The 25023-nt window shown below is 53.1% G+C and overlaps 1 protein-coding gene and 1 long non-coding RNA gene across 6 annotated transcripts; one reads left to right on the top strand and one right to left on the bottom strand.

Annotated features, from left to right (window-relative positions):
- Positions 1-614: 614 nt before the first annotated feature.
- SNRNP70 (small nuclear ribonucleoprotein U1 subunit 70) lies at positions 615-23735 on the bottom strand. Of its 5 annotated transcripts, none has more exons than XM_024238329.3 (10): positions 23255-23735; positions 22339-22495; positions 18896-18958; positions 18729-18783; positions 10703-10767; positions 10500-10562; positions 7739-7820; positions 4475-4576; positions 1504-1591; positions 615-1394 (listed from the first exon to the last, which is right to left on the bottom strand). In XM_024238329.3, exons 2-10 carry the CDS (start codon positions 22483-22485, stop codon positions 773-775), a joined length of 1287 nt encoding a protein of 428 aa, XP_024094097.3. In that variant the 5' UTR covers positions 22486-22495; positions 23255-23735; the 3' UTR covers positions 615-772. The 5 variants fall into 5 exon arrangements, with proteins under 5 accessions (XP_024094097.3, XP_024094096.3, XP_054396888.2 ...); XM_024238328.3 differs by having other exon boundaries at positions 615-1421; positions 23255-23728; XM_054540913.2 differs by having other exon boundaries at positions 23046-23475.
- On the top strand, positions 2733-5249 carry LOC134760725 (uncharacterized). The gene is made up of 2 exons (XR_010138640.1): positions 2733-3439; positions 3911-5249. It is a non-coding gene; the product is annotated as an uncharacterized LOC134760725 (long non-coding RNA).
- Positions 23736-25023: the final 1288 nt, after the last annotated feature.

The following is a 25023-nucleotide window of genomic DNA, read 5'->3' as shown; positions in this document are numbered from 1 at the left end:
TGCAGCCTTGACCCTCTAGGGTTCTGCAAGGCTGACGGGCTTCCTTCCCTGCACTCACCAGACTGAAGTGTTCTCACCACCGATGTCTTTCATCTTTTGTCCAGGAATCTGCTTGAAATCTCAATTGTTGGTGGAACCTCTTCTGTGCTTCTGCTTGTTACTCCTCTGTCACTACTAACTATGATGTGGGTCCACCCTTCCTGCTCTGCCCCATCTCACCCGTGCCTTTCTGCCATTCTGCCTTTCCTCACCCTGTGTGTCGCTCTCCCTTGCAGATGGTAGCCTCCCTTGCATATGCAAAACTGCAGCTTCCCTGAGTAATCAAGTCCCCTCCTAATTCCCAGCCCCTGACCAAGACAGGGGTAGGGTCAGCCCTGAGGAATGTGTGGCAGAGATGAAAAAGAAAAAAGGGTGAAAAACACAAGGGAGACAAGGAGCCCGAGAGGCCTCCTCACCCCACTTTCAACAGCTCTGGCTACTGGGCAGAGCCAGCCTCACGTCCTAACGCTCAAGTTATAAGTACGCCCTGGAAACCAAACCAAGCAGGACTATCAAGTCAGGAACAACCTTCTGCGGAGAACAGAGCAGTGAGGAAGAAACCGAGGTGCCCACTATCAACAGGAAATTAATTTTATTTTTAAATCCAAGGGGCCAGAACAAATGAGACACCTACCCTTGGAGGACAAACTCAGGTGGCCAAGGTTGGGGGAGGGGATGACAGCAAGGGGCTGGGCAGGAACGTGTCCAAACACAGCAGATGGAGAGGACCTCTTCACTCCGGCGCAGCCTCCATCAAATACCCATTCTCCGGAGCCAGGTAGCCGTCGCCGCCCTCAGACTCCATGTACATGTCTCGGCTGTCGTTGCCCAGACCCTCCAGCCCGTTGTCCTGGCCACCGCCCCCACCTCGGGCCTCATCCCTGCCCCGCTCACTGCCCCGCTCCCCCCGTTTGTGCTCGCGGTCACGGTCACGGTCACGATCCCGGTCCCGGCGCCGCTCGCGCTCACTCCGGTGGCTCCGCCGTCGCTCCCGGTCACGATCCCGGCCCTTTTCCTCTGGACCGTCAGGGCCGTCAGGCCCGAGCTCCCCTGGAGGCCCATCATCAGGGGGCGCGTCACCCGCCTCGGAGGGCTCTGCCATGTCGCCACCGCCGCCACGCAGCTCCTCCTTGCGCTCCCGCTCCCGCCGGGCCCGCTCCCGACTCCGGCTGCTTCGCCGCTTCCGGTCCCGGTCCTTGTCCTTGCTCCGCTCCCTGGAGCGCCTCCGCTCCTCCTTGTCGCGACTCCGTGAGCGCCTCCGCCGGTCCCGAGAGCGGGAGCGTCGCCGTTCTCGTTCCTTGTCTCGCTCCCGGCTTCGCTCTCTGCGCTCCCGCTCACGGTCCCGGTCCCGGTCCCTGTGCGGAAGCGGGGAGGGACCGGGCCTGGATGAGGTGGGCAGACCTGTGTGGCTGGGCTCCCCCCGTGACCGCCCCCCACCCTAGGACACCGGTCGCCCAATCTTACCTCTCATCGTAGCGGGAGGTGTCATCGCGGCCTGAATGCCGGATGTTCACATCAGCTCCTCCTCTTCTGGTACCACCGAGGCCTCCTCCTGGGGCAGGGCAGACGGACAGAGGGTGAGTCTGGGCAGGGGCAGGGCCCGGAGGAGCAGAAATGAGCCAACTCCAAGAGCAAAGGGCAGGAAGGCAGACCCTGGCTTAGTGTTCACAGGGCCGGGTCCCCCCGTGCAGTTCATCCCGGGCACTCCCATCACAAGACAGCCACGTCTTCTCTAATTAACTCACACAAAGCGTTTGCTAGGAAACAGCCGTTACTGGAACCCACGTTTGACCCCAAAGCGCATCATCTTAACCACAGCGCACTTCACAGCCTCCTCAAAACCCTCTCTTCCAATCATCCTCGCCCTCACACAAACCCGAAGCCGATGATCTTTCCACCCAAAAATGTGATCTGCTTAGAAGCCTTTGGTGGCATCCCCCAGCCTAAGGTCCAAACTCCTTGTCAACTGGTGGTAGAGGCAAGAGCCGGCCCTGCTAGCGTCTGAGCCACGGCTCTTGGCTGCGTGTCCCAGGCCTTTCCCAGTGTCCTCGCGCTCACCTTCCTGCCAGTGTCTGTGCATTCTCCTTGCCCTGGACTGGTCTCCCCTTCCTTCTCTGGTGAACTCACACTCACCCTTAACGCTAGCCCGAACATCCCTTCGTCGGGAAGCCTCTCCTCACAGTCCTAGGTACTCACAGTTGCAGAAACGCTTCCTTCCCCCGGAGTTTCAGGTTTGCTACCTGAGTCGACCCCTACCTGCCTCTCCCACCAGACTGCACGGCACCGGGACTGTGGGCATGCCCAGCTCTTGCTCACGGTACCAGCAGGTGGCGCTGCAGCTGGTATAGAAAGGTGGATGCGTGTGTGTCAAGTGATAGATGAACAGCCCCAAGGCACAGATGATAACCTCACGGTTCTGATGGGGAAACAATCTCAGATCAAGTCACTGGCCCACAGTGACTCAGCAAAGAAGGTGCAGAACTGGGCTGTCACTGCCGTCTGCTGCAAAACCTGCCTTCTCAAGCGCTCCTCTATCTCGCACTGCCCAGAAAAGCTTCCGTGTGGCAGGGCTGAGTTCTGTATAGAAAAGAGGCTGCAGGGAGACATTCTTATAGAAGCAGGCAGCGGACCAGGCACCTGCCATGTCACAGGCACAGGGCAGCTAGACTAGCCTTTCCTATTTTCAGGTCATGACCCAGAAATGAGTCACATCATCAATCTGATGGGTTGCAACCAACATCTTAAGAAACTAAACAGCAGAATACAACTATATACTTACTACATAGAAAAAACTGTTTCCTCAAACTTTAGGTTACAGTATTTCTGCAGGTGCACCGAGTCAAGATGTTATTGGTTAACACCAACAAAAAGTTGGAATGGCAATTGAACTAGAAGATTCTGAGATTCTGGAAAGACTGAGATTCTAGAATTCTCCCACCTCAACAGGAAACAGCAGAGCTATAAGAACCCACTCCACCCCAGAGAGACCAGAGTAAGTTAAGAACATGCCTGGTGAGCTCAGAGGCTCAGCAGCTGAGAGTGTGGTCTCCCTAGCAGAGGCGAATCCAGAGCGAGGACACGGGGCTGGGAGGCAGGACAGGAGCCCCAAGTGGCTACTACTGCCTGGGTGTCTGCCCAGGGACCGTCATCTTCTCTGACAACTGTCACTCAGCTTTGCAGGATTCAGTCCTCAATAAGCATGCCTGAGCAACAGGACCCCAGGCCCAACACTGAGTCAATCAAATGTGCCCACCCTGAAACAAGAGACTCATCCAGGACTGAGTGTAAAGCTGAGGCCTGTGGCATGCTGCGCTGGGCGAGTGCAAAGAAGCATGGGACAGACTCAGCTGCGTGGAGGCAAACGAGGCAGAAGCAAGCTGTGGGCTGTCACACATCACAGGTGGGTCGCCCCAGTTTTTTGTTTTTTGTTTTTTTTTTTTGAGACAGAGTCTTGCTCTGGCACCCAGGCTGGATAGAACGCAGTGACTCTATCTTGGCTCACTGCAACCTCTGCCTCCCAGGTTTAAGCAATTCTCTGCCTCAGCCTCCCGAGTAGATGGGATTACAGGCATCCGCCACCATGCCCAGCTAATTTTTGTATTTTTAGTAGAGACGGGGTTTCAACATCTTGGCCAGGCTGGTCTTGAACTCCTGACCTCATGATCCACCCGCCTCGGCCTCCCAAAGTGCTGGGATTACAGGCGAGCCACCGCGCCTGGCCTGGCTGCCCCAGCTCTTAACAGCTTCAGCTACCAGGTTCTCAGGTCCACAGACATCACATACCTCTGAACTCCAAAGGATGCCCATGATTCTGTATCAACAGGGGCCCTTTATGTTTCAGGAAGCTCAGGTTTATTTCTGATACTTGCAGCCAAACTGACCTTGCCTGAGACAGCAAATGACAATGAGGAGACCGAATGCAGGAGGCTCAGAGGGCAGAGGCTGCCTCTGTGTTGCTCAACTAGAAGCCTGGCACACAGCTGGTGATCAAATAGGTACTTGCTGAATCAGTAAAAGAGCGAACAAGAGCAACAGCAAGCAGCAGAAGCAGATGAGCGAGTGACATTTACAACCCCAGCATGCGTCACTGCCAAGCTGGGCACCCAGTACACTGAGCTCAGTGAACTCGGGGTTATTTCCACTAAGAGGAGTACAGTGAGGCAGGAAAAGGGGACCCCCAGCTAGCAAGGGCGGACGCCAGCATGTGGGCTCAGGCCTCTCCAGGCCGGTGCCCCTGCTCCTCACAGTAACCCAGAGCGAGGAGGCAGGCAGCTGTCAGAAATGTGATGGCCACAAGAGAGAGAAGCCGGAGATGAGGACACGATGGGAGAGGTGGGCCGGCAGGAGACAGAGAAGCAGAAAGCAGCAGAGAAGGGAAAACAAGGCCACCAGGCCCAGGGCCCCCGAGAGCCCGTCGAAGGCAGGACGTGCTCACCTAGCCGCCGGGGCCTCCAGCCTTTCACGGTTCGGCCCCTCTCCACATCCACAAGGACCCTCCTGCCATCAATCTTCTTGCCATCTGCGTGTTTGTAAGCGGCTGTAACAGATGTGGGGAGGGGGAGGGAAGAGGAGTCCCCAGAGGGTCCTCTAGTCAGGACAGGCCCAGCTCTACAGAATCCCCACCCCGTGTCCCCATCATCACGCACACGCACACGCCCAACAGACAGCCAGGCAACTGACAGCCAGACCAACCCTCTCCCAAACCGGCGAAGGGCCTGCTCCATCTCAGCGTCTGCTTCCTCTCAGTGCCCCAACCACTCCTGGTCGGGGGAGATGTCCACCCTCACCCGCCACCCGCTGGGCTCCCCGGCCCTTCCTCTCCCACATGATGGAACAGCCCCCTCCTGCCAGGGCGGCCAAAATCGCTGCAAAGAAACTGAAGGTTAACTCCACGCTGGACTCTGCTGTGGGGGAGGGGGCTCCTCCACAACCCCAAGCATGCACCCTGAGACACCAAGCCGGGGCAGGAGGCCCAGCTGGGACGCTCCGCACCCCAGACCACACCGGTTTTTTCTGTTTTTGTTTTTGTTTTGGAGGGGGGGTGAGTGTGGGGGGAACAGACATCAGAACAGAAAATGAACCAGAAGGGGGTGGGAGAAATCTTCAGGAAATGGCAGGGAGCAGAGAGGCGGGTTATACACTCCCAGGGGGCCTGGCGGGGCCCCTGCAGCAGGGGAGAGGGGCAGTGGAGGAAGCATGGGGAGCCGTGCGGTGCTACTGAAAATCCCTGCCTTACCTGAGATGACTGACTCTGCCTCCCCCCAGCTCTGCCCCATCTCGCCCTCCACACCCCCGGCTCAACACGCGCTGGGAGCGCACCCCGGCCTGAGCCTGCCAGGAAAGGGGAGTCGTAGAGGGGAGACGGGGGAGAGGCTCACTGCTGCTCTCGGGCAGCGCATAGCAGAAGGCAAGCCTGAGGCCCTGGCCTGTGATCAACATGGGGCTGTCATGAAGGCCAAAAAGTCCCCGTTCCCCCACCCAGCCCTGGCCTAGGGGGCTGTCCTCAACCAACCGTAATACCCTGCCCCGCCCCAGCCCGCTCCCCCCCAAATAACAACCAGAGGAAGAGAAAAAGGTGCCATTTACCGATGCCGGCCTTGCGGGTGTCCAAACCGAGCGGGATGGGGGGGGCTCGGCAACTCCTGGGGGCCTGGCGAGGAGGCGGGCTTCCCGGGGGGGGGGACACGGGACCGCTTACCTGGAGCCCCCAAGCTTACCTGAGCACGCGCACAGACCCCACACCCACCACCATGGGGTCAGCTAAAGCTACAGGGAGGGGAAGTGGGGGGTTCTAGGGAGCCAGTAGAGGGAGAGGAACCACATCTCCTGTACCACCTGGAGACAGGCAGAGGACGTGGTGGACCCCAAAGAAATCTGAAGGAGGCCTTAGAGTGGGGGAGACGAGGATTGTCATCCAAGCTGGGCGCTGGAAAGCCCTGGACTATCTCGTGTGAATTTACAAAGAAGGCTAGGGAGGCCTCAAAAACCTGTCCGCCCTCCCCAATCCCCAAGTCACACTGAACTAGGCACACAGCCCACCCCCTCCGAGGACCAGGAGTGACTTCTCCACCTCCAACTCCATGCTCCCTCCCACCAGCTGCGTCTGCAGAGGCTGGCACACAGGGGTCCAGGAGACGGTGCTGCCCGTGCTCTGAGGAGGGGCCGCTTGGCCCCTGAACCCACAGGAGGGGAGTGGGGAAAGGCATTTAAGGACCAGGATCAAAGTCAAGCGAAGGAACCCCGCTCGGGTTCAGAGTCCCAAACCCCAAAAGAGGCCCATCCCGGGAGGAACAGCAAAGAAAACATGTGATTGTGTTCGTCTAGGTCTCTCTCTCTCTTTCCCTCTCTCAAGTCTCTAGACAGTGGAAGGTTCTTTAGTAAAAACCTACAACACCTTCAGCTGCTGGCAGCCTACCCCTTGGTCCCTCCCACACCCCAAGCCCCAATTCCATGCACCTTAGGGAGCTCCTGAGCACCTCTGGAGAGCTGCTGGACACCACAGCCAGCCCCCTCGGGAGGCCTCAACCACAGTAAGGAAGACAGGAAGGGGGCAGAGCACCCCAAAACTAGCAGCCAAAAAGACTCTCCAGGGCCAGCACAGTAGCAGCCCCATAGAAAGCACGGGGGCAGGGAGGGAAGGCTGAAGGGTTCCAGTGGAGCCCTGGCCTGGAGCCCTGCCCTCGGTGTTCCCGCCACCTCGCCGCTGACATCATGAAGCCGGGTCATCAGAGGCTGGGTGGAACCCAAGTGGAGAGGCCGCCGCCTTTCCCACCAGGTTCATCCTTCCCCTCCTGGGATCAGCAAGATTCTCGGAGAGCATACGGATCGGGGCAGGAGGGACAAAGGGCACCCAAACAAGGAAAGGGCCATGGGTGCGGGGAGGCTGCGGGGGCGACTGGGGCGGGAGGAGGGGCGCCTCGCTGCTCCTGAGCTGCCTGGCTAAGCTGGGCTGGTGTGCGGTGCTGAGTGATCTTACCCATGATACAAACCCTTATACCAACCATACACTGAGGTGTTGTAAGGGGAGCGTAAGCATCAGCTGCAAGCCAGCTGCGTGGTGGCTGCAGTGACAATAAGAACAGTCAATTAATACGGCGGCCCCTGGACACGCCGCAGCCCTGCCCACCCTCCCCCACCCATCCCTGCCCATGTGGACGCCGCGGCAGCCTCAAAGGGGGCTTTGGAACTGTAGGGCAGGCGCTCAACATGCCTATCACCCCACTGCCCGCTGAGGAACAGGGTGGGGGGCCAGGGCTGGGGAGGTGGAGGGTCGGGTGGCCCAGCCCCAGTTCTACCGGGGGGAAGAGAAGGCAGGTTCAAAGGCCAGTCCTTATTGCAACCTGGCCACCCCCAACTTCAGTGGGGGGAATGGGGGAGGCTCCCCCAAAATCCGACCCCTCCCCCCACCTCCAGCTGGCCCCAGCCCCCCACCCAGTTCCCTCTTTGCCCCTGAGGTTCAACGTGTGACACTTACCTCCCCAGGTTCACACACACACACACGTTGTGGGGGATTTGGTTTTTGTTTTTTAAAAAACACGTATATAAAAAAAAAAAAGATACATCAGAAACAGAGGGAGGAGGAGAAGAGACATTGCTAATGTCAGGTGTGGCAGGGTGGGGGAGGGGACAGACTGGGAGGGGCTGGGCAGCAGAGAAGTGAGAGTGGGTCAGAGGGCAGGGCTCGGCGGGAGGTACTCACAGTGCATGTCTCGCTCGTGTTCATACTCGATGAAGGCATAGCCACGGGGCTTTCCTGACCGCTTACTGTAGACCATGTGTATCTGTGGGGCACATGGGGACAGGGGTGAGTCCTGCCACAGGGCGGCTCCACCCCACCAACCCCACAACAGCCTGCGCACCAGGCCCTGGGCCGGATGAGGCCTCAGACCCTCTCTGTCCTTCAAGAGCCCTGAGTGACTTATGTTCTAATGGCAGGAGCAGAGAACACAGAGGCGGCTTCCTGGAGAAAATGACACTTAAGCTAAGACCTAAAGAAAGAAGAGAGATGAAGGAAGACAGTGAGGTGTCAGCCTGTCAGGTGGAATAGCCGTAACTCCCGAGGTCCAAGGGCCTGGGGCCAGGAGGGCAGGAGGCTGGGGATGCGCTTCGGCAGGGCTGGCTCATGTACTGATGACAGAGAGTCCCAGGAGATGAGGCCACAAAGGTGAGCAGGCCCAGGGTCATCAAGTGCACCAATGCCAGGCTGAGAAGTGTGGTCGCTGAGGAGCTCGGAAGGGTGTTGAGCAAGTAAGGGCCAATGTGGGTGGTCTACGTGGAGTCAGGAGGACACAAGTGGAGTTGGGGAAACAGGAGGGAGTTGTGAATGCCGATGGGACAGGGGAATTTTTTTTTTTTTTTTTTTGGAGACACAGTCTTGCTCTGCTGGCCAGGCTAGAGTGCAATGGCGCGATCTCAGCTCACTGCAACCTGCACCTCCCGGGTTCAAGCGATTCTCCTGCCTCAGCCTCCCGAGTAGCTGAGATTACAGGCGTGCGCCACCACACCTGGGTAATTTTTTGTATCTTTAGTAGAGATGGGGTTTCACCACGTTGGCCAGGCTGGTCTTGAAATCCTGACCTCATGACCTGCCCTTCTCGGCCTCCCAAAGTGCTGGGATTATGGGCGTGAGCCACTGCGCCTGGCCAGGGACAGGGAAGTTCTAAGGGAAAAAGAACACGTGCACAGCCATGGAGGCTTGAGAGAATGTGGCACACTGAGGGATGCGTCCCATCCCGAGGATGGCAGCAAGAGAAGGGAGGAGATGGGGTGGGGTGGAGGTCCATGAGGCCACACAGCTTGGGGAAGAGCCCTGGAAGGCCAGATGGTCGCAGCTGGACCTGTCCTAACATGCTAGGGACCCATGGGATGCTGTCAGCAGAGGAGATGGGGTCAGCTCTGGATGTCAGAAAGACCCCTCGGGGACCATGTCAGGGAGAACAATGGGCAAGGCAGGGCTGTTGAGACAGAGGTGGCCAGAACGAACCAGGGAAGATTTCTGGGAGGTAACAGCATTTGAGCTGGTCCCTAAAGGATGGCTAGTTCGCCATTCACATCACTAACAGTTAGCGACCGACCCGTATCATGGATGAACCTGGGACCCCACAGCCTCCAAAACACAACTGAGATTCCTGACTTGAATGGATCAGAGGGACAAGGGTGAGGCCAAGGTTGTCACTGGGCTGTGCATGGCAGAACAACGTGTGTGTGTGTGTATGTGTGTATGCACATATACATACACACACACACAGAGGCACGAGACACCAAACTCGGCTAATTTTTTGTATTTTTGTAGAGACGGGGTTTCGCCATGTTAGCCAGGCTGGTCTTGACTCCTGACCTCAGGTGATCTGCCTGCCTCACCCTCCCAACATGTGGGATTACAGGCGTGAGCTACCACGCCCGGCCTACAATACTTTTTTTTTTTTAGATGGAGTCTCACTCTGTTGCCCAGGCTGGAGTACAGTGGCGTGATCTCGGCTCACTGCAACCTCCACCTCCTGGGTTCAAGCAATTCTCCTGCCTCAGCCTCCTGAGTAGCTGGGATTAGAGGCGCCCGCTGTCATGCCCAGCTAATTTTTGTATAATTTTTTTAGTAGAGACCAGGTTTCACCATGTTGGTCAGACTGGTCTCGAACTCCTGACCTCAGGTTATCCGCCCACCTCGGCCTCCCAAAGTGCTGGGATTACAGGCGTGAGCCACCATGCCTGGCCCAACAATACTTTTTTTTTCCTTTGTGTGGAGAACAGGGTCTTGCTATATTGCCCAGGCAGGTCTCGAACTCCTGGGTTTAAGCTATCCTCCCACCTTTGCCTCCTTAAGAGCTGAGATTACAGGTGTGAGCCACTGCACCCGGCCTGACATATATAAATATTTTTAAAAGATGTATCAGAAACAGAGCAGGGAGGAGAAGAGACATGGCTAACATCAGTTTGTGTGCAGGATGGCCTCAAGCCCTCACTACTGCCCAGTGAAGGCATATGTCTCCCATGTTAGATAAAGGAAATCAGGCACAGAGCACTTAAGTGACTTAAAAGAAGATTGGTAAAACAAAGCCTTCCTCTAAAACAAGACTCAGCATAGGTATTCTGCCAAGACCCAGAGAGTAGATATTTCCAGCTTTGACGGCCGTATACTCTGTTGCAACAACCCAACCCTGCCTTACAACAGTAGCAGCCAAAGACAATGTGTAAACAAACAGACCTGCCTGGCTGAGCAGCAGGAAAACTTTAAGTCTGTAGTTTGCCAACCCCTGCTCTCAACCAACCACCAGCAGTCATTACTTCTCATTTTACTTCTGCTGCCCAAGGTCTGCTGCATGGAGATACAGTCAGGATGCATAAACCCAGGCCCTGAAATGGTGTGAGCCATGCTCAGGGCTCGGACCTCTCTCCCTCCCTCTCAGGATACGGCCCCTCCTCCATGCACCCCCAATTCAAACACCCTGACCCACTCCACTTACTCTTTTGATAGGTCCGTACACCTCAAACTCTCTTCGGAGCTTGGATTCTGTTGTGTCATAGTTCTACAAGGACATGAGTATGATGTTAAATGGGAGTCCCACAGCCCCTGGAACATTCCCCTGTACCTAGCCTATTTGACCTTTGTGCCAGACCCAGGCTCTCAGCAGTGTGGGGTTCCAGGAGCTAGAAGCTGGGGACTTACCACTCTCGCCACGAAGAGAGTCTTGAAGGCATCCCCCTGAGCATTGGGATCATTGTGAGGGTCCCCTGTGCAGGAAGAAGGGAATTTTATAAGTTGAAGGTGTCCATGGTCTCAGGTAGCAAAACAAATATGATGGGCAGAGGCCAAGAAGAAAACGGTGGCATCGGCAGAAGCCCCTAACTGGAGGAATATGGGTGGTGACCTGGCAACCTCAGGCACTCCCCTCTCTGAACCTGTTTCTCTGAGGCACAGTGGGCTTTATCAGAGTGGCTGAGAGATAATCCAGGCTGCTGAGGAGAGGAGGTAAGGCTAACTTCAAGCTGACAGGATGTGGGCAGGCCCAACTGCCATTTCAGACCTACGTAAACCCTAAGGGCTCTATGGCTCCCAGATGCAAGGTGATCCAAACAGTAATAGCCCAACTGGGCCTCCCTGGAGATGCCGCTGATGCCCCCAGGTTCTGAGCTCCCTCCTGTAGGCAGGGCCACACTGCCACCTACTGGACACAGACTGCAACTACAGCCCACAGGAAAACCTGAGACCAAGCGGCCCCAAGGCTACGAATGAGAGCCAGGAGAGCAAACACTAAGTAAGCCCTGCTTTCCTGTCTGTGCCCTGTGTCTCTAAAAGGAACCCAGGAACTGACTAGCGTCAGATCAGATTCTCACTCCAGCCTCGCTACTGTGAGGCAAACTGTTCTGCCTGGCTACTAAGGAATAACAATCTCCAAAGAAAAGAGCCAGGAATCTCCTAAGAAACCAATTCCATAGGTGATCCTGCTGGGTCAGGCCTGGGAATAAGTCCTTTTCACCAAATATGGTGTCCCCAGCACATAATGACCCTGACTCCTGCCAGGGCCTTAAGGACACTCTGCTGGTTCTTCCATGGTATAATGTTTCCCTCGGAAGCCCTGTCACATTCTGGGAAAGCATGAGAAAAGGATTAACATTAACCCATTTATGCCAGAGGTTGCAATTTTTTGAATTGCAGACACGTGAAAAATCAGACCCTGGTGATGATCCGAACAGTAGGATATAAATAACTCCCACATGCTTAGCGTTCCAATAATGGAACATTAGGCATATAATTTACTGAACACGTACTATGGCCCAGACACAGTGCTGGACACTGATATTTATTTATTACTATTTTGCAAATGGAAGCAAAACAGAACAAACTCGAGACACAGAAAAAGGGAGGTGTTAAAGTGGCTAAGGGCCAAGGCAGACTTCACCTCTCACCCCGGGCACTTGAACTATCAGGCTCCTTCCCCGAACGCTCGGATGCTACCTTTTCAGGAAGACAGTGTGGGTGTTGCCAGAAGCTAGAGAAATAAAGTCTCAGATTTTTTTTTTTTTTTTTTTTTTGAGACAGTCTTGCTCTGTTGCCCAGACTTAAAGTGCAATGGCTCAATCTCGTCTCACTGCAACCTCTGCCTCCCAGGTTCAAGCGATTCTCCTGCCTCAGCTTCTCAAGCAGCTGGGATTACAGGCGTGTGCCACCGCATCCAGCTAATTTTTGTATTTTTAATAGAGACAGGGTTTCACCATGTTGGCCAGGCTGGTCTCGAACTCCTGACCTCAGGTTATCCGCCCTCCTCGGCCTCCCAAAGTGCTGAGATTACAGGCATGAACCACGGCGTCCGGCCAGATTTGTTTCTTATGAGAGAATTTAACTACAAGTATAAACTAAGGTCAAGATGACTTTAAGGAATGTACTTTTTTTGAGATAGAGTGTCACGCTTGTTGCCCAAGCTCAGTGCAACGGATGGCGAGATCTCGGCTTACTGCAACCTCCGCCTCCCGGGTTCAAGCGATTCTCCTGCCTCAGCCTCCCAGGTAGCTGGGATTACAGACACACACCACCACACCCAGCTAATCGTTTGTATTTTTAGTAGAGACGGGGTTTCACTATGTTGGCCAGGCTGGTTTCGAACTCCTGACCTCAGGTGATCTGCCTGCCTCGGCCTCCCAAAGTGCTGGCATTACAGGTGTGAACCACCGCACCTGGACTAAGAATATTTTAGAAAACAGAAGCCTGAGCCACAACTTAAGGGAATCGCTATCTGGGACAAATGGAAACGTCTGAAAACAACTCCATCTCGGCATTCTCTCCACCCACTCCTCAAAGTTCCTTGCCAGGCTGGGCATGGTGGCTCACACCTGTAATCCCAGCAATTTGGGAGGCTAAGGTGGATGGATCACCTGAGGTCAGGTGTTTGAGACCAGCCTGGCCAACATGGCGAAACCCCATCTCTACTAAAAATACAAAATTACCAGGGCATGGTGGTGTGCGCCTATAGTCCCAGCTACTCGGGAGGCTGATGCAGGAGAATCGCTTGAACCTGGGAGGTGGAGGTTGCAGTGAGCCGAGATCATACCATTGCACTCCAGCCTGGGCAATAAAGTGGGGAAAAAAAAAAAAAAGAAGTTCCTTCCCACACCTCATCCCTAAGCATTGTACTTTTCTATGGCCAGGTCTCTCAATCTGCACTTTTTTTTTTTTGCACCAGCTAACTCTCATTCACGCAACAGGTAATTCTTTTTTTTCACCGATGTTTGTGCTCTTGTAAATACGTAATTCTTAAGCATCTACTATGTGCCTGGAACTGCTATAGTTGTTGGGGATTTGGCAGTAAACAAGACAAAAAAAAGGTGCTGGGCACGGTGGCTCACAGCTGTAATCCCAGCACTTTGGGAGGCCGAGGCAGGTGGATCACTTGTGACCAGGAGTTCGAGACCAGCCTGATCAACACAGCGAAACCTCATCTCTACTAAAAATACACAAAAAATTAGCTGGGTGTGGTCCAGCTACTCAGGAGGCTAAGACAAGAGAATCGCTTGAACCAGGGAGGCGATGAAGGTTGCAGTAAACCGAGATCGTTGCCACTGCAGTCCATCCTCTGCAAGAGTGAGACTGTCTCAAAAAAAAAAAAAAAAAAAAAAAAAGACAAAAAAGGTATCTACCCTCATGGGGTTCATATGCTAATGAAAGAGGTAAATAAGGAGATCATATGATCACATCAGGTGACGACAGAGATAGAAACGGGTGACTTTACAAGGCAGGTTAGGAAAAGCCTCATAAGATGCTAACATTTAATGAAGAGCTGAAAGCTGTCACAGCAGCAAGGAAACACACCCGGCAACGCCAGACAGCAGGCGTTCTAACAGTTACTGTGGAGCACTACAGTGGGACCAATGAATGCTGCAGGGTTGGGGAGTGGACGAAGGCCAAACAACAGCTGAGCTTCCTGAAGGGCAGCCAGAGGGAAACCACCCCAGCACACTGCGTGAGTTCCCTGGAGCACGTGCTTACCCAGGGTGGGGGGGCCACAAATGTGACTAAAGGTAAAAAGCAAATGCAGCAAAGCAATGGTACCCCCAAGTCCTGAAGATAGAGAACACAAGCTCAAAGAAGGCACAGACCCAATGCCGGGCAGTGCCTCACCAGCTAGTGTATGCGTGCAGAGCCCTGACGGCAGCTCTCCCTTAGGAAACCACTGGTTAAGGGCTCATCTAAGGAGCAGCCCAGAGCAGAGACTCAAAGGAAGTGGGCCGTGGAGTTGGGAATTAGGCTTTGAGGTACTCGAGGTCCCATCTCCGAACTCTCACTCTTTGTAAGCGTGCTTGCCTCAACAAGCCTCCATTTCTTTATCTTAAAAATGGGAGTAGCAACCCCTGCTGCACTTGGAAGCTGTGAGAAAGTCAGTAACAAGAAGTACAAGTGCTCAGCAAGGAGGCACCGTCCCCTTGACAGGAGCTGTTCATTGTGACAAGGCACAGCAAGCTTCTATAGCTATGAGTGGAGGCTCTCAAGGGCACAGAAACCCTACTGAACTTGATCCATTCTTTTATTTCTTTTCTGTTATGGAGAAGTTCAAGCATTTAATGGAAGTAAAGCAGTATAATGAACTCCCGCGAGCCCGCTTCCATTATCAACATGCGGCCGGACTTGTTTCATCCCTATCCTCCCACAGCCCACTGGATTTTTTTTGAGACGGAGTCTTACTCTGTCACCCAGGCTGGAGTGCAGTGGCATGACCTCAGCTCACCCCAACCTCTGTCTCCTGAGTTCAAGTGACTCTCCTGCCTCAGCCTCCCAAGTAGTTGCGATTACAGGCCCCTGCCACCATACCCGGATAATTTTTATATTTTCAGTTGAGACAGGGTTTCACCATATTCACCACTCGAACCTGGATCACTCAAGTGATCCTCCCACCTCAGCCTCCCAGAGTGCTGGGATTACAGGCGTGAACCACCGCGACTGGCTGGATTATTTTAAATGAAATTCCAGATAGCACACCATTTTGGTCTCTAATAAAGGCTTTTAAACATCATAACCACAGTGCCACTATTACATCTTAAAGAGTTAACATTTACTAATTCCTTAACCTGATCTATGATCCAGTGTTCAAATTCCTCAATTGGAACTTTTTTGTTCGCTTTTTTTTTTTTTGAGACGGAGTCTCAACTCTGTCGCCCAATTGGAACTTTTTTGTTTGTTTTGTGAGATGGAGTCTTGCTCTTATTGCCCAGGCTGGAGTGTAATGGCGCTATCTCTGCTCACTGCAAACTCCACCTCCCGGGTTCAAGCAATTCTCCAGCCTCAGCCTCCCGAGTAGCTGGGATTACAGGAGCCCACTACAATGCCTGGCTAGGTTTTTTTTGGTTTTGTTTTTTTTTTTTTTTTTTTTTTGTATTTTTAGTAGAGACGGGGTTTCACCATGTTGGCCAGGCTGGTCTTGAACTCCTGACCTCATGTGATCTGCCTGCCTTGGCCTCCCAAAGTGCTGGGATTACAGGCGTGAGCCTCCGTGCCCGGCCTGGAACTGTTTTTTTTTTTTTTTTTTTTTTGAGATGGAGTCTTGCTCTGTCACCCAGGCTGGAGTGCAATGGCGTGATCTCGGCTCACTGCAACCTCCGCCTCCCAGGTTCAAATGATTCTCCTGCCTCAGCCTCCTGGGTAGCTGGGATTACAGGTACACACCACCACGCCGGGCTAATTTTTGTATTCTTAGCAAAGACAGGGTTTCACCATGTTGGCCAGGCTGGTCTCGAACTCCCAACCTCAGGTGACCCACCTGCCTCGAAGGATTACAGGTGTGAGCCATCACACCCGGGTGGAACCGTTTTTAAAAAGCATTTCTGGCCGGGTGTGGTGGCTCATGCCTGTAATCCCAGCACTTTGGGAGGCCGAGGCGGGCAGATCACCTGAGGTCGGGAGTTCAAAAACAGCCTGACTAACATGGAGAAACCCCGTCTCTACTAAAAATACAAAATTAGCCAGGCATGGTGGTACATGGTTGTAATCCCAGCTACTCAGGAGGCAGGAGAATCGCTTGAACCGGGGAGGCAGAGGTTGCAGTGACCCTAGATCGTACCATTACACTCCAGCCTGGGCAGTAACAGCAAAACTCCATCTAAAAAAAAAAAACAAACAAAAAAAAAACAATTTTGGCTGGGCGTGGTGGCTCACACCTGAAATCCCAACACTCTGGGGGGCCGAGGCAGGCAGATCACCTGAGGCCAGGAGTTCAACGTTGCAGTGAGCTATGACTGCACCACAGTAGTAAAGCCTGGGCAACACAGCACGACCCTGTCCCTAAAAACAAAACAAAACACAACAACAACAAAAAAAGAGGCGGAGCACAATGGCTGACACCTGTAATCCGGCACTGAGGTAGGCTGAGGCAAGAGGATCACTTGAGCCCAGGAATTCAAGACCAGCCTGGGCAACATAGTGAGACCCCCGTCTCAGTTTTAAAGTTTTTCTAAAAAAGAAAAAAAAGAAGACCCACGTGGATTTTGGTTGGTTAAGACATAGATAAACTAGGCCGGTGCGGTGGCTCATGCCTGTAATCCCAGCACTTTGGGAGGCTGAAGCGGGTGGATCACCTGAGGTCAGGAGTTCGAGGCCAGCCTGGCCAATATGGTGAAACCCCATCTCTACTAAAATTACAAAAATTAGCTGGGCGTGGTGGCGCATGCCTGTAGTCTCAGCTGCTCAGGAGGCTGAGGCAGGAGAATCACTTGAACCCAGGAGGCGGAGGTTGCAGTGAGCCAAGATAGTACCACTGCACTCCAGCCTGATTGTAAGAGCGTGACTCTGTCTCAAAAAAAAAAGGGGGGGGGGGGCGGGTGGCCAGGCACGGTGGCTCATGCCTATAATCCCAGCACTGTGGGAGGCCAAGGTGGGCAGATCACAAGGTCAAGAGATCTAGATGATCCTGGCCAACATGCTGAAACCCCGTCTCTACTAAAAATACAAAAATTAGCTGGGCGTGGTGACGCACGCCTCTAGTCCCAGCTACTTGGGAGGCTGAAGCAGGAGAATCACTTGAACTCGGGAGGCGGAGGGTGCAGTGAGCCAAGATTGCGCCACTGCACTCCAGCCTGGCGACAGAGTGAGGCTGCCTCCAAAAAACAAACAAACAAAAAGACATACGTAAACTAGTTAAGACTGTGACTGTGTTGTCTAGGCAAGAGGTGACCTGGGTGGTGATGATGGACATGAAAAGAAGGGTCAGGTTTGTGACATTTAGAAAATAACACAAATAGGTCTTGGTGAGAGGCTGAGCAAAGGGTTAGAAAAGGTGTTAGAAATAAACTGCATGGCAAAAAATGAGGTCATGATCGGCACAGCTGAATGTCTATGTCCCAGAGAAAACACCCAAAGGAAACCAGGTTGGTGGCGAGGGAAAATCCCTGTGGTTTGGACACTGAGTCTGAGATGCCTCTGAGGCAGGACATCAAGACAGCGTTCCGACAGCCAGTGTCCAAAGAGTGCACCGCCAGATGTCTCTGTCACGCTTCTGCGTAAGCACCCTGAGGAAATCCTGCACTCCAGGATTTGGAGGAAAGAGATTCATCAAAGTTCACAGGTATAGGAGGAAAACCTGTCTTCTCACTAGAGTCATGTCATGTTCTGAGAAGTGCGTCGTTTGATGATGTTGTCGATATGCCAACATGAGACGGCACTTCCATGAGCCTAGACAGCATACCTAACACTCCTGGGCTAGACGGTGCGTCCCACTGCTCCAAGGCCAAGCGCGTTACTACACCAAATACTACAGCAATCCTAACACAATACTAAGTATTTGTGCATGTAAACGTTATCAAAGCATAGAAAGGGTACAGTAAATATACGGTATAATCTTTTTTTTTTTTTTTTTAAGACAGATTTTTGCTCTTGTTGCCCAGGCTGGGTTGCAGTGAGCCGACGCGATCCCGGCTCACTGCAACCTCCACCTTCTGGGTTCAAGAGATTCTCCTGCCTCAGTCTCCCGAGTAGCTGGGATTACAGACACCCGCCACCACACCCAGCTAATTTTTGTACTTTTAGTAGAGACAGGATTTCACCACGTTGGCCAGGCTGGTCTCAAACTCCTGACCTCATGATCCGCCTGCCTCGGCCTCCCAAAGTACTGAGATTACAGTGTGAGCCACCGTGCCTGGCAAAATATGGTATAACCTTATAGGATCACCATCACATCCACGGTCCCCTGCTGACTGAAACATTGTTATGCTGCGTGTGACTGTACAGTTTTCACTTTCAGAATAAAGAGCCACTGGAGGTTGACATCTGACCCTCTTATGAGTTTCGTTATTGGCAACAACACACCTGCCTTGTACTCCAATTCCTCCTCTATGTGGAGGGGATGGAACATCCTCAGCCCAAGGGTCAGGGACCTAAGGTTAGAGCCAGGACAGACCCACTAGCCCACAACCCACCACTTCAGCCTGTGACACCCAGCTGGGTTGTGGGAGCCCCTTAACTGTCCTCCCGTGCAGGAGGAGCCCAAGGTACCAGGGGGCTCCCTTCCTGCCAAGTTTTACCCTATGTTCTGCTGCTGAAAAGCCTAAACCAAAAACAGTGCTTGCGAAGTGGCAGGGACTAAACAAATGAACTAACAACCCTGCTCCCCACAACACAGGCCTTAGGGAGACAGCAGGGTCCTGGGTACGACCTGGGAAGAATACGGAGGGTTTGGGGGAGGAGAGAGCCAAACGGTGGATGAGAGACTTACACATTTTAAGCTCTGTCTCCACTTCTTGCTGTCGCCGCTCAATCTTTTCCCGTCTCTGTCAGGAGAAAGGGGAGGTGGAGAAGTGAATGCAGATAGAAGTGCCCTAGTGTCAAGGATCATCTGGAGACAGTGGTAAAACAGGGGGTCAGGAAGCAAAAATGACATACTTTCCTCTCCATGCGCTCCTCTCGGGTTTCTGCACGAGTTGGAGGAGGGGCATCTCGAGGGTCCTGGGAACAAGAAGAGAGGTGACAGGGTGGGAAGGACTAGGGGAAATGGCAAGGGACACTCACCAAGGAAATAAGCAGGTTAACCCTCCCACCCCTACCCCCTACAAAAATAAACATCCACGCACACTTCTCCTGTCACAGTGGAGGGAGGGGAGTGGCACAGATCAAAGCAAGGTCTGCGGCCACCCACAGTGGCTTCCACTTGTAATTGCAGCACTTTGGGAGGACGACACAGGAAGAATGCTTGAGCCTAGGGGTTTCAGACCAGCCTGGGAAAACACAGTGAAACACCATCTCTACAAAAAACTTAAAAATTAGCCAGGTGTAAAGGCCGGGCGCAGTGGGCACACCTGTAATCCCAGCACTTTGGGAGGCCAAGGCAGGCAGATCATGAGGTCAGGAGATCCGAGACCATCCTGGTGAAACCCCGCCTCTACTAAAAATACACAAAATTAGCTGGGCGTGGTGGCAGGCGCCTGCAGTCCCAGCTACTTGAGAGGCTGAGGCAGGAGAATGGCATGAACCCGGGAGGCGGAGGTTGCAGTGAGCCGAGATCGCGCCACTGCACTCCAGCCTGTGCAACAAGGCGAGACTCTGTCTCAAAAAAAAAAAATCGTGTCTCAAAAACTAAGCACGGTCCATGGACCAGTACTATCTAAACTGTTGCTGGACTGTGATAAGTACTTCAGGAACTTCTACAGCAATTTCACAATTTGAAGTCCACTGACTCTAATACAAATTGGGTCTTTTATTCTGCAGGTCTTTTTTTTTTCTGAGATGAAGTCGTGGTCTGCTGCCCAGGCTGGCGCGCAATGGCGCGATCTGGGCTCACTGCAACCTCCGCTTCCCAGGTTCAAGCGATTCTAAGCCCTGCTTTCCCCCCGTGCCCCGTCTCTCTAAAGGAACCCAGGAACTGACTAGAATTGTTCAAGCGGTTCTCCTGCCTAAGCCTCCTGAGTGAGTACCTGGGATTACAAGCACACGACAGCACGTTGGCTAGTTTTTGCATTTTTAGTAGAGATAGGGTTTCACCATGTTGGCCTGGCTGGTCTTGAACTCCTGACTGTAGATCTTTCTTTAAAAAGTAATTCTATCATATTTATCAAAAGCAAACAGATTGGAAGCAGTATTTGTCCTTCACCAAGACAGTTTGAAAAAAGCACTGGTACAGGTGACATCTAGCTTTATAGTATTTAGGAAACATACTGTCTTCCATATTTAGGAAACACATTGCTTCTCACAGCTCCAAGTATCACTCACATTGAACAAAGTGCCAGGGGATGTGATGGGAGTGGAGTGATGGCAGGGCCCTGCTTATGAGTGCCAGTGAGGATGACCAGGCCTGAAGCAACATGAGCTGACAGAACAGGGCTCCGAAGCCCACAACTGCACACCCTCTGAGGGCCAAGGCAACTCTTAAAGGTCTCATCAACCACACATTAAATAGTAACTGGCTGGTAGGGTGCAGTGGCTCATGCCTGTAATCCCAGCACTTTGGGAGGCCAAGGCAGACAGATCACAAGGTCAGGAGTTTGAGACCATCCTGGCTAACACGGTGAAACCCCATCTCTACTAAAAATACAAAAAATTAGCCAGGCATGGTGGCGGGCACCCGTAGTCCCAGCTACTTGGGAGGCTGAGGCAGGAGAATGGCGTGAACTCGGGAGGCAGAGCTTGCAGTGAGCCGAGATCACGCCACTGCACTCCAGCCTGGGCGACAGAGCTAGACTCCACCTCAAAAAAAAAAAAAGTACCTGGCTCCCAGGCATGGTGGCTCACACCTGTAATCCCAGCACTCTGGGAGGCCAAGGGGGGTGGATCACCTGAGGTTAGGGGTTCAAAACCAGCCTGGCCTACATGGTGAAACCCCATCTCTACTAAAAATACAAAATTAGCCGGGCGTGGTGGCGCATGCCTGTAATCCCAGCTACTTGAGAGGCTGAGGCAGGAGAACTGCTTGAACCGGAGGCTGCAGTTAGCTAAAATCACGCCACTGCACTCCAGCCTGGGCAACAGAACAAAACTGTCTCATAAATAAATAAATAGTAACTGACACATGACCTGCATCATCAAAGGGCACCCACCACCCGCCTGTGCCCATTAAGTTAATTGGCCAGTAACATTTCTCAAGTGCGGGTTCACCAAGGGTGGCAAATCCCACTGAAGATACACCTTTCTGTTATCTACGAAATTCTGCTCTGCAACTCCCTCGCCTCCAGCTGCCCTTACCTACCCAATGCTAGAACGTTCTTCTTGTAACTTCCGGCTGTGTGCCAGCTTTTCTCAGGTGTGCTCTGATGCACCTAAGAGGTGACCCCTGTCATCCCATTTCACAAATAAAAACACAGAGGTCCAGAAGCCTAAGTCATTCATTCCTATTTACCCCGAAGGTGCAGAGCTAAGATCCCCATCTGCAGTTTTAAGCCCTCCAATACTCAATACTGGGTGCTAAGCCTTTATGAACATCATCTTATTAACAATAAAAATAGTAAACAGAGTAACAAACGCTGACACGTGCTGACTGCTTGGTGCCAAGCCCTCTTACATACAGTTTGCCATTTAATTCTCCACCAACATTATGAGGATGCTACCAATATCCCCTTGCTAAAGATAAAGAAACCAATGCATTAAGAGGATACAACATTTGCCCGAAGTCAGAGCTGATAAATGGTGCAGGTTAAGTATGAATCCTCAACCACTACTCACTGAATTTTCACAAAAATTCTACAAAAGGTGGATTATCAACCCCACTTTTTTTTTTGAGACAGTCTTGTTCTGCTGCTCAGGATGGAGTGCAGTGGCGCGATCTCGGCTCATTGCAACCTCCACCTCCTGGGTTCAAGTTGATTCCCGTGCCTCAGCCTCCCAAGTAGCTGGAATTACAGGCATCATCATGTCCGGCTAATTTTTGTTATCTTTAGCAGAGACGTGGTTTCACCATGTTGGCCAGACTGGTCTTGAACTCCTCACCTCAGTTGATCCGCCTGCCTTGGTCTCCCAAAGTACTGGGATTACAGGCGTGAGCTACCGCACTGGGCCACAACCCCACTTTAAAAAAAAATTTTTTTTTGAGAGACGAAGTCCTGCTCTGTCACCCAGGCCGGAGTATAGTGGCACAATCAGAAAGCACTCCAGCCTCCGACTCCTGGGCTCAAGCAATCCTCCCACCTCAGCCTCCTGAGTAGCTGAGACTACAGACGCACTCGACCACACCCGACACCCGGCTCCAACCTCATTTAAAACAGGGAAACTGAGGACCACAAAGATTAAGCCCCTCGCTTAAATCACGCAGCTAGCAAAATGGCCAGAGACTGGACTCCCAAATCCAACCCTCTGCTCCCCAGAACCCAAATCATTCCTGGCCTGCTCAGCGAACTCACCTCAAACTCTCGAATGTACGGCGCAATGCCACAATAAGGTTGATTGTGGTGTTTTTCATGTGGCAGTTTCTCCAGGGGTGGCAGGTATGGAATAGGGTCACGGGGGGCAAAGAGGGCCAGAAGGTTGGGCGGCAGGAACTGGGTCATCTTGCCAAGTCTGAGAGCAGAAGCAGGACAGCCTTAGGTTAGATCGGGTCTGCACAGAGAAAGCCCCTATTAATCCTTGACTCTCAAAATAAGAAAGACAGGAGAAAAGTCTCGGAATTAAAGCAGGCTCTGTAAGGGCAGAGAACGGTCCTGTGTTACGGGGGAAAGGGTACGTCTTGGTGGGGGTGGAGGTGAAAGGCCAGTGAAGAAACAAAAACAACGGCTGGAAAAGGGTTCCTGAGTAGCGAAGTCTCAGAGTCCTGAGACACGAGCTGTGGGGCGGAGAGGTTCCCTGGGAATTTCTGGAGGAATCAAGGACCCGAGGCAGGCCCAGAGCAGTTGTGGCTGCTCGTCCCGTGCCGTGGAGGGCAAATTACGAGATGCAGTTTGCAGGGTCCTGGGGATCGGAAGTTTCCAAGCAAAGAAAGAGAAACATAAGGAGCGAAGCCCCAAAACCAAGTGCCTGTGGGTAACAGACCTGGATCCCGCAAAAGCGAAAGGAATTATGGGTAAGGGTCCAAGACAACAGAGAAAAACGAAAAAGAAAAAAGGCCACACACCGCAAGTGCCTGTGGGTAGGGAACCGCGAGGGCGCTGTGGGAAGCGGGCGTGGGTGCCCAGAGATCTCGGGGTCCGGGAAAGAGATGCAGAAGGGACCTGTGGCGGGGACGCGGGAAAGGGGCCTGGCCGCGGGGAAGAGGACCGGGCCCACCGCTGGGGCTTCTGGGTAGCGGCCCCGCACCCCGTCGGGCCACTCAGTCACACTCACTCGCCGCGCAGCGCCCTCCTCGCTCTGGCGTCTGTCTGGAGGCTCGCGGCGGCTGCTGCGGCCCCTCAGCAACAACAACTCCTGCTTCGGTTTCCACTCCGGGGGCGCCCGCGTCCGTCTGATTCCGTCGCCCGCTAAGCGAGCGCACCAGGCCGCTGCTCACCCACCCGCGCGGCCTCGGATAGCGACTGGAGCAGGGGGTGAGTCCCGGCCGCAAATCCCTCCGCCGTCCGCACTGCGCACGCGCCGCGCGAGACCAAGAACAACCCACACACTAGGACCCGGCGCTGCCGCGGGCACAGCGCACGCGCGAGGTCACTACCCCGCCTTCGGGCACCTTGAGTACCTCAGCCGCGGGGAGCTGGCGTCTGCACTGCGCGCGCGCGCTTGCCCCAAGCCGCCCCTCCACTTCCCGCTTTCCGCTCCGAACCGCCTATGTCCGCGAGACTCTCCCTGATGCTCCGCCCCTTTCCGATCACACTTCCCGGATTTTTCGCGCATGCGTTTTGCGTAGAGAACTGTAATGTACCTCTCCGCCGCCTAGCAAAGAGTCCCTAGGTGAATAGCCTGATTGCGTTGATGTCTAATCTATTCAATCAGTAACTATTCATCGAGCATCTCGTGTGTGCTAGGCACTGTCTGGGCTTTGGAGGTACAGCACGTGATTAAAGCAAAGTCTTCTTCTGCTAGGGCTTACATTGTACTGGGAGAGACAATAAAAACATTTAACTGAATAAAGATAATTTGAGGCCAGGCGCGGTGCATCACGCCTGTAATCCCAGAACTTTTGGGAGGCTGAGGCGGGCAGATCACCTGAGGTCAGGAGTGTGAGACCAACCTGACCAACATGGTGAAAGCCCGTCTCTACTAAAAATACAAAAATTAGCCGGGCGTGGCGGTGCGCGCCTGTAAGCCCTGTTACTCTGGAGGCTGAGGAGGGAGAATCGCTTGAACTCGGGAGGCGGAGGTTGCAGTGAGCCGAGGTCGTGCCATTGCACTCCAGCCTGGGCGACAGAGCGACTCCGTCTCAAAAATAAATAAATAAATAAATAAAAAATAAAAGATAATTTGAGATAGTGGCCAGCATAATGAAGAACGACGGAGCAGAATAAAGGGATGGGAAGTGAGAGCGAGGCTATTTTAGAAAGGGTGATAATGGAAGGCTCCTCTGAAGAGGTAACATTTGAACAAAGGCCAGATAGAAGCGAGATCTGGGGTGGGGCCCGGGGAGCGGTGTTTAACAGTAAGTGCAAAGGTCCTGAACTGGGACCAGATGGCAGGAATCTCAGGTTGTTGGCCATGAGATCAGAGAGCTGGCACTTGTTATTTAGAGCCCTGTTCTTAAGTATTGTATCTTAAGTTTTTTGGATGGATTCAATAGCCTGTTTAATAACTACAGAAATTATTGCAAAATTAAAATGACTAATTTTATGTTTCAAGAAAAAGGCCGAGTGCAGTGGCTCACGCCTGTAATCCCAGCACTTTGGGAGGCCAAGGCAGGCAGATCACCTGAGGTCAATAGTTCAAGACCAGACTGATCAACATGGAGAAACCCCGTCTCTACTAAAAATACAAAATTAGCTGGGCATGGTGGCACATGCCTATAATCCCAGCTACTTGAGAGGCTAAGGCAGGAGAATCACTTGAACCTGGGAGGCAGAGGTTGTGGTGAGCCAAGATTGCACCATTGCACTCCAGCCTGGGCGACAAGAGCGAAACTCCGTCCCAAATTAAAAAAAAAGAAGTGGGAGGATCGTTTGAGCCCAGAA

Source organism: Pongo abelii, chromosome 20 (assembly GCF_028885655.2).
Source record: "Pongo abelii isolate AG06213 chromosome 20, NHGRI_mPonAbe1-v2.0_pri, whole genome shotgun sequence".
NCBI lineage: Eukaryota > Metazoa > Chordata > Mammalia > Primates > Hominidae > Pongo > Pongo abelii.
Note: the sequence above shows the minus strand (reverse complement) of the source record. Positions and strands in the feature narration are given on the sequence as shown.